Below are 13455 nucleotides of genomic sequence, written 5' to 3'. Positions count from 1 at the left end.
AAAAAAAAAAAAAAAACTCACATAACATGTTCTCCTCACATACCAATTTTAATTAACTAGTAAGGTACACTGTACACATATTGGAGAATGGAGAGATTAGAGAACGATTGAATGAGGGAAAGTGTTTTAGAAATTAGGGTTCAGGTTTTTAAAATTAAAATAATGTACAACATTATAAATATTGTAAAATAATAGTATTTAATATATCGGTTAATTTGGTTAACCGAATGTAAAATTTTGAAAACCGTAACCGAATCGAATTAATCGATATGATCGCTTTTTTTTAATGTTAAAACCAAATTTTCGAAATAATTGAACCGAATCTTCGAATTGGCTTGATTAGGTCGGTTAATTTGGTTTAACCGAAAAATTGCTCACCCTACACGTACGCACGATGAACAAAGTTAAATATCTATTTATTAATATCTAGTAAATATTACAAATATTCAATAATCATATACGTAGTTTTTAAATTAAATATGAGATATATAAAACCAGAGAGACCGAGAAACTTGATGTTTGTACAAGTTATAGCCTATATAGGTACTAAAATGATTTTTTGTTTATATAAAAAAAAAAATAATGATCTTTTGTTAATTGCTCAACGAATATTTTTATTTTTTAAATATACATTTTTTTCTCAAAAAAATTGAACAGTTAATGTTAATTGGTTGATCTTGAGACTACCGACAATCTTTCAGATTATCTTTTATTTTTCCAATTCATTGTTTCAAATTATATGTGTTTTTGATATATTTTATTTATATACATCTCTTGAACTTCTAACGAGGGATGAGAGTCGATCGGTTCGGTTACAAATTGAAACGTATTATTATTATTATTATTATTATTTAATGACAGAAACTAAACCAAATTTATACATATATATCCTGTTAAAACTGAACCAATTTATAATAAATATTAATATCTATTATTTATATTATATTATATTAAATCTTTTTCTTTATTAATTTCTAATGAATTTAATTATATGGTTTATATTTAAACATTATTTACATAAAACATGATGAAAAAATTATTGAGAGCTATTTTTTTTCCATTTGATTTCATATTTTAAACATTACTTGCATAAAATATGATGAAAAAATTATTGTAAGCTATTTATTTTTCCATATGAATTATTATTTATTATATCTTTGGTAGTGATTGTTTGCTAAAACTTATGTTTTAAATATTAATTTTTATTTTTATTATATATAAATATGCAAGTTCTATTGTAAATTTATAAATATTATATGGTTGTCCTTGTGTGTTTAATAACTTTGATTAATGAGCTTTCTTTATAATTATTTTCTAATGAATTTAAGTTATATAGTTTATTTAAATATTACTTGCATAAAACATGGTGAAAAAATTATTGTAAGCTATTTATTTTCTCATTTGAATTATTATTTTTTTATCTCTTTAGTATCGGTTGTTTGCCAAGTTAAACTTATCTTTTCAAACATTACTTTTTATTTTTATTATATATAAATATGCAGGTTCTATATATTGTGAATTTAAAAATATTTTCTCGTTTGTTTAATGACTTTAATTAATTGTTAGGAATTCAAGATCTAAGTTTCGGTGTTTGAAAAATTACTTAAGTCATCAATTGAAGAAGCAGATCAATTGAAGAAGCATAAGAAAGCAGATCAGTCGAGAAGAAGCAGAAGAAGCAGATCTATGCACAAGAAAGCAGATCAAAGAAACATCATCTGGAAATCAATCAAGTAAGCAGATCAATCAAGCAAGATCAAATGATTATGGAAGAGCCTAGAAGATCAAAGAGTCGTTGTGCTAGAAGACAAAATCATTAAATGAAGATTTGAACGTTGGAGACAAAGTCAAATATTGGAAGCTTCTTTTTAGAAGATGTGACATCTCAACAGCTACTTTCTGGAGGCTATAAATACAAGAGCTACACAAGAAAAGGATATACACGAACAGAGCTACACAAAAAAAGAGAATACACGATCAGAAAGTTGAGAGCTTCAAACAGCAATCAGATCAGATTAATCAAGCACACACTTAGCATCATATCAGATCAAGTGAGGATCATTTGTGCTGAGTTTATTCAGTTGTAATACTGTACCAGATCAGTTGAGTGGTCTGTCAAAACACTATATTTGTAACAAGGATCAGTCGAGGACTGAGTTCTTGAGTGTCTAGGAGTTCTGAGATAGGCAGAGGTGTAAGTCCAATCTTGGATCGGATCTGTGCAAATTGTTTGTATAAGATCAAAGTCTTCTAGTGGAATCCTTCTGGAAACAGAAGAAGGGGTGACGTAGGAGATTGAGCTCCGAACATCCAGAAACAAGTCATTGTGTTATTTCTCTTCTGCCTAACACGTTCACTCACTTCACAAATTCGACCAAGCCATTTGATCTGTGTTCGATCTGTTAATCAATCTCTTCCGCACTGATTTAAGTTGGTTGATTAACATAGACACACGAGAAAGACAAGAGTTCATTTACTAACCCATCTGAACTCCATATAACTAAGAAAGACATTTTCGATCCTAACAAGTGGTATCAGAGAGAGGTACCTTCTCGTCTCTGAACATATTCAAATGGCTGCATTCAGTGAGATCGCTAAAAGCTTCTGGTACACCACCGTGGACAACTGCACTGCCAAAACTATTGAGACATGCTCCACTGCTAAGAATCTTTGGCAAAAGTTGATCAAATTTGAAAATAATGAGGAGGCTGAGCAGATCAAGTGTCCACTAATTGAAGATCTCAAAGAACCCTGCTGCTCAGATAGTTCCAGATCAAATGATGAAGAGAGCACAAGTCAACCAATCCATCCATCTGACTTACAATAAAGTTGCTCAACTAAACCAATTGTTTTTATTGAAGAATCTTGTTGTTCAGTGAGCACATCAAGTTCTGATGACAAAGATGAAGATAGTTGCCTCATGGCCAAAAGTGACCAACCATCTATCAACAATCAATCATCAGATCAACTCTTCTCCAGTGAACAGGTATTTGATTTCAACTCAGATGAATTTACACGAGAAGATTTAGCAAATGCATTACATGACATGAGTAATGAGTATCAACGACTGTGCTTAGCATTTGAGGAAGTTAAAGCCAAGCAAAATGATCTGTCGGACTGCTCAACTGAACCCAATTGGGAAACATCAGTTGAGAAAATCAGTCTAGAAGCAGAGATTGTCAAGCTTAAGACTAAAAATGATAAGCTACTAGTGGAAAGTCAGCAGTTAAAGTTAGAAAACTTAAAACTTACTGAACGGATAACCACATGGAATAAGTCCTCTGTTTTGTTGACTGAGATGCAAGAGTCACAAAAGTATTTTGGAGACAAGACAGGTCTCGGCTTTGATGACAAGGACTGTAGATCAACTGAGAAAAGTACTCAATCCTGTCTGAACAAGAACACTTCAAATTATGTGAAATTTGTCAAGTCCAGCATGATATATGAAAATATAGAACCTGATAATCATGTCAGTTCACCTATATCTCAACCAAAAACTCTTTACAATCGAGGATTGGGATATGTGGAACCAGAGAGTTCTAACTCAAGTTGGATCAAGAAAAGACTAGTTCGGTCTGCATATGGTCAAGCAAGACAAGACTCTATGAAGGTACAACATAGACCACCCTATTTCAAAAATAGATCCGTTCAAAAGAGATATTGGATGCCTAACTTGTACAATCAATCTAGACAGACATATTCAATGCACAAACGACACAATGCATATCATATTTATCATTCACATACATATCACCATCACACACGGCACAATATACAAACTTTATGGGACACTTTCAATGATCGACCTGTTAGATTAATCAAAGCTTGGGTTCCTAAAGGACTAATCCATCGAAGACCCACATAAGATATGGGTACCGTAGCATATTTTTTATTTGTATTTGCAGATGAACTGTGAAAAATAAAAGATCGATGGGATTTCATCAACATATAAAAGAGATTTTGAAGATCACAAGAATACATCACACAACCCAAAATTTGGAGAGAAACGCAACAGTTTGAGGGGGAATGAAGATTTTCTCTGGCATCTTAATTAGAGAAGAAGAAAGAAGAACAGAAGAACTGAGCAAAGCAGATCAATAGACGCAAAAGGAGCCAAATCAACTTGGCGGTAACATATCAACTCAAAGATACAGAGCAAGAGATAAGAATCCAGATAAGTTGGAGCAGATCAGATCAGAAGAAACATACCAGACCAGATCAAAGATCAACCAGACCAGATCAAAGATCATACCAGATCAGATTAAAATTGGACCAGATCAACGTCAAATCAAATCAGATTGGACTAGAGAAGACAAATCAAACCAGACCAGATCAAAGTTCAACCAGATCAGACAAGATCAATCAAACCAGAAAAGATCAAAGTTCGAACCAGACCAGATCAAAATAAACCAGACAATATCAAAATTTGACCAGAACAGATGAGTTGATCTCCAGAAACAATTAAAAAGGACCAGTTCAATATCACCAGAAAAGATCAATCAACCAGATCAATCAATTCATCCAAGTGAACACTTCATTTGGAATCACCTTTTAAGGGGGAACAGATTTAAAGAAAGTAAGAGCAGATCAAAGAACGACTAAAAAGGGAAAGATAATCAGTTGATGCAATTGTCAAAAAGAGGGAAAATGACAGATAAATTGCTTAGTTTTATCAAACACCAAAAAGGGGGAAATTGTTAGGAATTCAAGATCTAAGTTTCGGTGTTTGAAAAATTACTTAAGTCATCAATTGAAGAAGCAGATCAATTGAAGAAGCATAAGAAAGTAGATCAGTCGAGAAGAAGCAGAAGAAGCAGATCTATGCACAAGAAAGCATATCAAAGAAACATCATCTGGAAATCAATCAAGTAAGCAGATCAATCAAGCAAGATCAAATGATTATGGAAGAGCCTAGAAGATCAAAGAGTCGTTGTGCTAGAAGACAAAATCATTAAATGAAGATTTGAACGTTGGAGAAAAAGTCAAATATTGGAGGCTTCTTTTTAGAAGATGTGACAGCTCAACAGCTACTTTCTGGAGGCTATAAATACAAGAGCTACACAAGAAAAGGATATACACGAACAGAGCTACACAAGAAAAGAGAATACACGATCAGAAAGTTGAGAGCTTCAAACAGCAATCAGATCAGATTAATCAAGCACACACTTAGCATCATATCAGATCAAGTGAGGATCATTTGTGCTGAGTTTATTCAGTTGTAATACTGTACCAGATCAGTTGAGTGGTCTGTCAAAACACTATATTTGTAACAAGGATCAGTCGAGGACTGAGTTCTTGAGTGTCTAGGAGTTCTGAGATAGGCAGAGGTATAAGTCCAATCTTGGATCGGATCTGTGCAAATTGTTTGTATAAGATCAAAGTCTTCTAGTGAAATCCTTCTGGAAACAGAAGAAGGGGTGACGTAGGAGATTGAGCTCCGAACATCCAAAAACAAGTCATTGTGTTATTTCTCTTCTGCCTAACACGTTCACTCACTTCACAAATTCGACCAAGCCATTTGATCTGTGTTCGATCTGTTAATCAATCTCTTTCGCACTGATTTAAGTTGGTTGATTAACATAGACACACGAGAAAGACAAGAGTTCATTTACTTACCCATCTGAACTTCATATAACTAAGAAAGACATTTCCGATCCTAACATTAATGATGTTTCTTTTTGGATTTTTAATTAATTTAATTTATATGGTTTATGTTTATACATTAGTACTCTTATAAAACATGATGAAAAATTATTGTGAGCTATCTGTTTTTTTTTTCATTTGTATTCTTATTTTTATCTCTTTAGTTGTGGTTGTTAACTAAAAGTTATGTTTTCAAATAAATTTTTTTTGTAGCCAATATTTTTTTAGTTGAAATTAATTCTCCATTTAATTTAATTGTTTTTTTAATTTCCTCATTAATTATTTTGTGCATTGTTTGTTTGGTTTTTTCATAACACTTTATTTTTAACAAGTCTACTGATTATTTTTAAAATAAAGCTAAAATTAATTGTTTTTTTTTTCATTTTTTCATTAATATTTTTTGGCATTGTTTGTTTGGTTTTTCTTCGCACTTTGTCTCTATGTCCATTGATTATTTTAAAAATAAAGCTAGAACTTATGTGCTTAAATAAATTTTGTTGCAACCAATATTTTGTGACGTTACAACTATAATGTGTTTTTAAAAAAATTTTTGCACCAATTGGTTGGATTACATTTATCATTTACTTGAATAAAACATGGAGAAAAAATTATTGTGAGCTATTTTTTTCATTTGAATTCTTATTTTTTATCTCTTTAATTGTGATTTGTAACTAAAACTTATGCTTCCAAGTATTAATTTTTATATGTAAATATGCAAGTTTCATTGTAAATTTACAAAAAATTATTTATTTATTTAATGACTTTAATTAATGGTGTTTATTTGTGACTTTCTAATTAATTTAATTTATAAGATTTATGTGTATACATTACTTGCATAAAACATAGTGAAGAAATTATTGTGAGCTATATTTTTCTTCTTTTTTTCCATTTGAATTACTTGAATTGTATAATTAGTTTTTGTTTTGATAATTTGTTCATTTGGTATTTAACTCACAAGACACTATTATTAGAGCTTAAGGCGGAAAAAAAATTCAAAATATGATCATACAGGACTCAATCACTAACTCATACAAAAAAAAAAAACAATTATCAACATACTATATTGAAAACTTTCTAATAATTAATTAAACAAATATATTAAAAAAATTCAAATTAATTAAGCTAAAGTCATTTACAATTATCATATTTTGTCTTTTGAACTAACGCCATTTATTCTTAATATTTTTATTACAATTATATGTCAGCATGTTAATCTTGAATCTTAATTATGATGTATATTTTAGTTTGTAAATAGTTCTTAAATTATGATTCAATGAATTTATTTTGACGCATAAATATTGATATTTAGAATATTAATTTTAGATGTATATTGTATGCATGTAATACATATAATCATTAATATAAAAGTTAAAAAAAAAACCATAAAACATGAACTAGACAAGATATAGAAAAAAAACTACACAATTAAACAAAAAGTACCACAAATAAAAACTAAATAATTGTCTATTACCCAATGTTTTCATAACCGGACCGGTGATCGAACCGGTTTACCTTAAAAAATGTTTCAACCGGTCAGACCGTTTTAACCGGACGGTCGGACCGAAAAACCATTTATATAATATAATATAATTAATAATATATTTAAAATTTTTAAAAACCTTAAAAATGTATAGAAATAGAAAAAAAAATATATTTATCATAGTTTGAAAACTAAATAACCATATAAATATGTTCAAAATATTAATCATAGTTATATATTTTTAAGAATAAATAAATAAATAAATAAATTTTAAAAAAAACTCTAATATTATTAAAATAATATTTTTAATGAAGTACAAATTCCAAATAATCTTGTATATATATATATATATAATAAAATATTAAATTAAGTTTTGAAAATAAAAAAAAATAAAATAAAAAATAATAATAAAAACCCGGTTGAACTGGTTTTTTGGCCGGTTTTAACCGGTTCGACCGGTTTTGACCGCTAAAGAGGTTTTTAAGGGTGATTCGGACCAGACCAGTGATCGGTTCATGATCGAACCGGTCGAATCGGAAGGTCCGGTCCGGTTTTGAAAACATGGCTATTACCTATAGCTTAATAATATTGAATTCTGAAGATTGAAGATCGGGGAAAGTGTGAGGCTTCGTTTAGTTAAAAAAAAAATCTCAAAAATTAACATTTGATTGAGCTACAATGACTCACTACAATGTAAGTGGAGTAAAAGATGCAACACAACGTGAACTAATGAAAATATTAAATGGGTTAAGTTGTATAAAACTCAAATATACAAGTATCTCATTTAGTGTAAAGAGTTCACTCACCTTACGTAGTTATGTTGCATCATTGCACAAAGTCAAAGTTATAGACTGTACTTGTGACGTCCGAGACTGACAAGAGGGTGGAGAGTAATCGTCGTTGTCAAAAAATTAAAAGAAGCGGCTGTTGACAGACTTCTAGGTAAAGAAAAACATGAATGAACCGATTTTATACCGAAATGAGAGAGGTCTGAGACTATGCCGGTATGTGACTGATGTGGTGTCCTCAAATGTACTGACAGTAATCTTGGACAAACACTGTCATAGGTAACCGCACACGCTATTTTATTGATCCAGTGAGTGTCACACGGTTACAAGAAACAAGAGCTAAGCGATCCAACTAAACTGACTATCTCAAGGGATATCAGACTCAACATGTTTATCACATGTTCATACATAACATTACGGGATAAAAATACATCATATGATAGATAATAATGCAATACATAAACATGCATATTCAGCTGGATACCTATGTCAATAGTTATGTACCTCTAAAAAACTGGTAGCACATAATCTAAGTACCAGTCTAAAGATAAGTGGATGTCATATCACTATTTTTTTTTAAAAAAAATCTAAAAGTATTTGCTAATCCAGCAGATACTACATAACTATTAAGGATTCAGGACAATAATTTCATCTATAGTTAGTCCATAGAAGTCGAGAGCGCCTCAACTGAGCACAATTTCGCTACAAACTCGGTAGCACACTGCTCTTTGCTAGCTCTCGATAATATGGTTAGAAACACTTAAATATAAATTGAATGTCTCAGGAAACTCTGTTACACTTAGGGAGAATTTCGTGTCTATTTGAACTTATGTGTTTAAATCAAATTTTTTTGCAACTAACATTTTTTATGATTTTTATTTATAAATTACTTAAATAAAACTAAATAAAAAATCATTTTGATATATTTTTTAGGTTTCTAATTTTATAATTTGTAATATTTTTTTCCAACCAACGCTTTCTTGTGGATTATATTTATAAATTATTTTAATAAAACATGATGATAGATAATTGCGATAAGAATATAACAAAAAAAAATGATACGATAAAATCAGATATGAGAAAAAAAAATTGTGTATTCCAATGTTTTAAATTTTTTTTCAAATTATTCACATATGAGTAATTAACATGAATTTTTAAATTTAATGTTATTTTCATTATCTTTCGTTAAGTTAATTAATTTTCGAGTAGGTATTTTGTGAGACGGTTTATTAGCAGCCGGAAAAAGTTGAGCTTTGAGTTTCTGATCGATCTTTTTTGTCTCCCTCATCTTCTTCAGATACTCACCAAACTTCTTTGTGAATAGTGAGATCGAGTCATCTCCCAAATCAGAAAAAAAAAATACTTCTTGAGGTTTGAAGAATGAGTTTGCTGTTGTTGAATCCATAATATTCCTGAAAAAATAATCCAGAATCAGCTCTTAGTGTATCAAGAGTAGTCTCTGATGCCACTTGTAAGGTATATCATGGTTCATAAAAATTATCAGAATCAGATGTTGTCACTAGATGTTGACAACATCCTACACAACATGCAGCAAAAATATTAAAATGTGAATATTAACAGCAAACCAACAATAAAAATACTCAAGAGTAAATAAGCACAAGTACTAAAGTAATAAGAGGTTGTACATACAAACAGATTCAGATGTTGTCACAAGGTGTTGACAACATCTTGAATAACACCTTGAGTAACATGCAGTAGAATTTATGAAAGCATGAATAAAATAAATAAGCAACCAAATAAACTGACTCAAATATTTAAGCAAGAGTATTGTAAATAAATAAGCAACCAAATAAACTGACTCAAATATTTAAGCAAGAGTATACAATACTCTTGCAACGCCTCAGGGAAAAACTTTCACTAAAAAATAAATCAAAGAGTTTTACAAATCCTAAAACTAGTGAATTATTGTAAAAATCATTTTTCTCAAAACATGTGAGAAAATAAAGAATAAAACAACTCCCTTAAAAGTCTACTGAAAGTAGAACAAGAAAACCAAAGAAAGGAGTTGATCCTTGATGCCAAAATACGAGAGCAACACGACTTCGATCACCAATCTTCAATGCTCTCAAACCTGTAAGGCATCAACGAAAATCACGAAAAACAGAACGATAAAACCAGATGGAGTTGATCCCGATTGCCGAAATTCGAGAACCACAAACGGTCTTTCGATCAACACTCTTGCAAGTGTAATCTTCAAGTGTTCTCGACAAGCTTCACGGCAATTCAGAAACACAGCAACCACGGCTGTGAAATCTCCAATATTTTTATGTAATTCAGAGCTCTTGATTTCTCGTGAATGCGTCTCTGAATTTTCTACGTGAAACTCTCTTGTGCATTCTATGTGTTTCTCTGCTCTCGCTCTCTCTATTATGCACACTACGTTCTGCACGCCAATCTGCTTACTTTTAAGCGTGAGAAATCTGCATAGATAAGGTAAGTAATTTAAATTAGAAGATAGATATAAAAGTTGAATAAGTGATAATATCTCCTAATATAATTAACTCAATCAACCATATTTTAAATCTAGAAATATTGTATTGTCTCAATTCAAATCAAAACAATTCATAGTTTAAAATATATCAAATATATAGATAGAAAACACAATATTAACTATCAATCCTAGAAAGGCAAAACACAAAAATAAATCTTTCACAACATGGAAAAGATATCAATGATTTTATTCATTTCAAGTTCTATTCAACTGTTCGAAGCTCGTAGATGACCATCTCGATAGTTTCAGTTTAGAAACTATAATGGTTGAAAAAATTTCTAAATCGTTATATTATCTCTTTTTTTGGTTTAAATAGAAATGCTTTTTGTGCATCGTTAAATTCTCATTCAAAAAACATTGTATTTAATTTTCATGTATTAGTTATGAAACTTCTACATACTCTTTAAATGTAAATATTTATGAATATAGAATTTACTAGCTTGTCGGTGGAGATTTTAATGAAATATGCTATGATAGTGAGAAGTTGGGAGGGAATGCTAAACCGTATGTCCAGATGCAGGCTTTTCGTGACACACTTGATTATTGTTCATTGCAGGATATACATGGTATATGCTATGATAGTGAGAAGTTGGGAGGGAATGCTAAACCGTATGTCCAGATGCAGGCTTTTCGTGACACACTTGATTATTGTTCATTGCATGATATACATGGTCAAGGAGAGTTTTATACATGGGTGAACCCCCGCCCTTTTGAGGAGCTTATTTTCAAACGCCTTGATCGATATGTGGGAACCTTTGCATGGCGTTCTTTGTATCCAGCAGCTCGTGCACAGTCTCTGGAGTTCTATCACTCGGACCATCGCCCCATATTTCTCGAGCTTGGAACTATCCTACAAATTCCAATCATTAGAAGGAGGTTGTTTCGCTTTGAGACTCATTGGATTACAGAACCTGATTGTTTTGAGATAATTGAAAAAGGGTGGCAGAAAGAGAATGCGGTTCTAACCCTTCAAAGTCGTATTAGTGCTTGTCAAGAAACTCTGTTAATATGGGCGGGTGATCGTTTCAGGAGCATACCGAATCAAATCAAGGAAAAAAGGGGAACATTGAACAAGCTCAAAACACTTTCTAATTGGACTGCCTCAACCCAGCAGATTTTGAAACTAGAGCGTGAGATTGAAAGGCTAAGTATGAAGGAAGAACTATATTGGAAGCAAAGGAGCAGATTAAATTGGTTAGCATTTGGTGATAAGAACACTAAATATTTTCATGGTCAGGCCTCAGTTAGGAGATCAAAAAATTTTATCAGTGGCTTGGTTTCATCGCATGGTGATTGGTGCACTGATAGGAATAGCATGTCTGAAATTGTGATGGACTACTTTGCGAACCTTTTCAAGTCACAAAATCCTACAACTAGTGATATGGACTCTGTCTTGAGTTGTATTGAGCCGAAGGTGGATGCCACTTCAAATGCCATACTTTGTGCTCCTTTCTCTGCTATAGAAGTGAGAAAAGCATTATTTGATATGCATCCTGACAAAGCACCGGGGCCTGATGGTATGTCTGCTTTCTTCTTTCAAAAGTTTTGGGATATTATTGGATTTGATGTTTCTCAAATGGTGTTGGGAGTGCTTAATGAGGGTAAACCTTTGACTGAATGGAATGACACCATTATTACTTTGATACCAAAAATCAAAAATCCAATGACACTGAAAGATTTTTGCCCTATTAGTCTCTGTAATGTTGTCTACAAAATAATTGCTCGAGCATTGACAAACAGATTGAGGCCATTACTCAAAAAATCAGTGAATGAGTTTCAGAGTGATTTTATCCCAGAAAGACTCATTTCAGACAATATCATCCTTGGTTTTGAAACATTACACTGGATCCGTAGTAAGAAAAAAGGTAAGCGGAAATATGCAGCATTGAAACTCGACATGAGCAAGGCATATGACAGAGTTGAGTGGGATTTTTTGGAAAGTGTCATGCTTCGTTTGGGTTTCACATATGATTGGGTCCGCAAAGTGATGGGTTGTGTTCGGTCTGTCAGGTACATGTTCTCTCTTAATGGTTATATTTGTGGACGGCTGGTCCCGGAGAGAGGAATACGACAAGTTGATCCATTATCCCCTTATCTTTTTGTTCTATGTGCACATGGACTCTCGTCGTTATTTATTACTTATGAAGCTCGAAACATTTTCTCTGGAGTTAGAATTGCTTCCTCCGCTCCATCGATTTCTCACCTTTTTTTTTGCAGACGATAGCCTCATATTTTTTAATGCAACAAAAGAAGGATGTGATGGAATCAAATCTTGTTTAAATTTGTATGAGAAAGCCTCTGGACAACTTATCAATTTTGAAAAATCTTCACTCTCCTTCAGCCCAAATACCGATGGTGGGACGATGGACTTGATTAAAACATCATTATGCATCCCAATTGTCCAGGGGCACGAAGTATATTTGGGCCTCCCGACTTTCACGATTAGAAGCAAAAGATTACAATTCCGGTATCTGGTAGAGAAAGTTGTGAAGCGAATTAAGGGGTGGTGCAACAAATTATTCTCATTAGGAGGGAAAGAGATTCTTATAAAATCTGTATTACAGGCGATCCCCACCTATGTCATGTCTTGTTTTCGAATACCGGTTTCTATTTGTGAGGATATAGAAAGGGAATGTGCCAATTTTTGGTGGGGAATGGAAGATGGTCGAAGGAAGATGCATTGGAAATCATGGAAAAAATTATGCAAACCAAAGTGCTTGGGGGGTTTGGGCTTTAGACACCTTCAATCTTTTAACAAGGCACTCCTAGCTAAACAACTTTGGCGTATTGTTACTCGACCTGACTCATCGGTGGCTAAAGTTCTTAAAGCAAGATACTTTAAACACCAAGATGTTATGGAAGCAAAATGTGGCAGTAACCCTTCATTCATTTGGAGATCCTTCATATGGAGCAGATCGTTGCTTGAAAAATGATTGTGTTGGAGAGTTGGAAATGGGGAACAAATTAGAACATATCAAGACAAATGGATCCCAGGTACGCATGCTAAACCTCTAAAAAAACTTGGCCAAGGG

General features: G+C 32.2%; 1 protein-coding gene across 1 annotated transcript; it reads left to right on the top strand.

Moving 5' to 3' along the window:
• The first annotated feature begins 2572 nt into the window (after positions 1-2572).
• LOC140862040 (uncharacterized) lies at positions 2573-13356 on the top strand. Its single transcript, XM_073265046.1, has 5 exons — positions 2573-2795; positions 2877-3377; positions 3456-3610; positions 10980-12590; positions 12829-13356. Exons 1-5 carry the CDS (start codon positions 2573-2575, stop codon positions 13354-13356), a joined length of 3018 nt encoding a protein of 1005 aa, XP_073121147.1.
• The last annotated feature ends 99 nt before the right edge of the window (positions 13357-13455 follow it).

This window comes from Henckelia pumila, chromosome 4 (assembly GCF_033568475.1).
Source record: "Henckelia pumila isolate YLH828 chromosome 4, ASM3356847v2, whole genome shotgun sequence".
Lineage (NCBI taxonomy): Eukaryota > Viridiplantae > Streptophyta > Magnoliopsida > Lamiales > Gesneriaceae > Henckelia > Henckelia pumila.
This window is presented reverse-complemented; position numbering and strand designations above follow the sequence as displayed.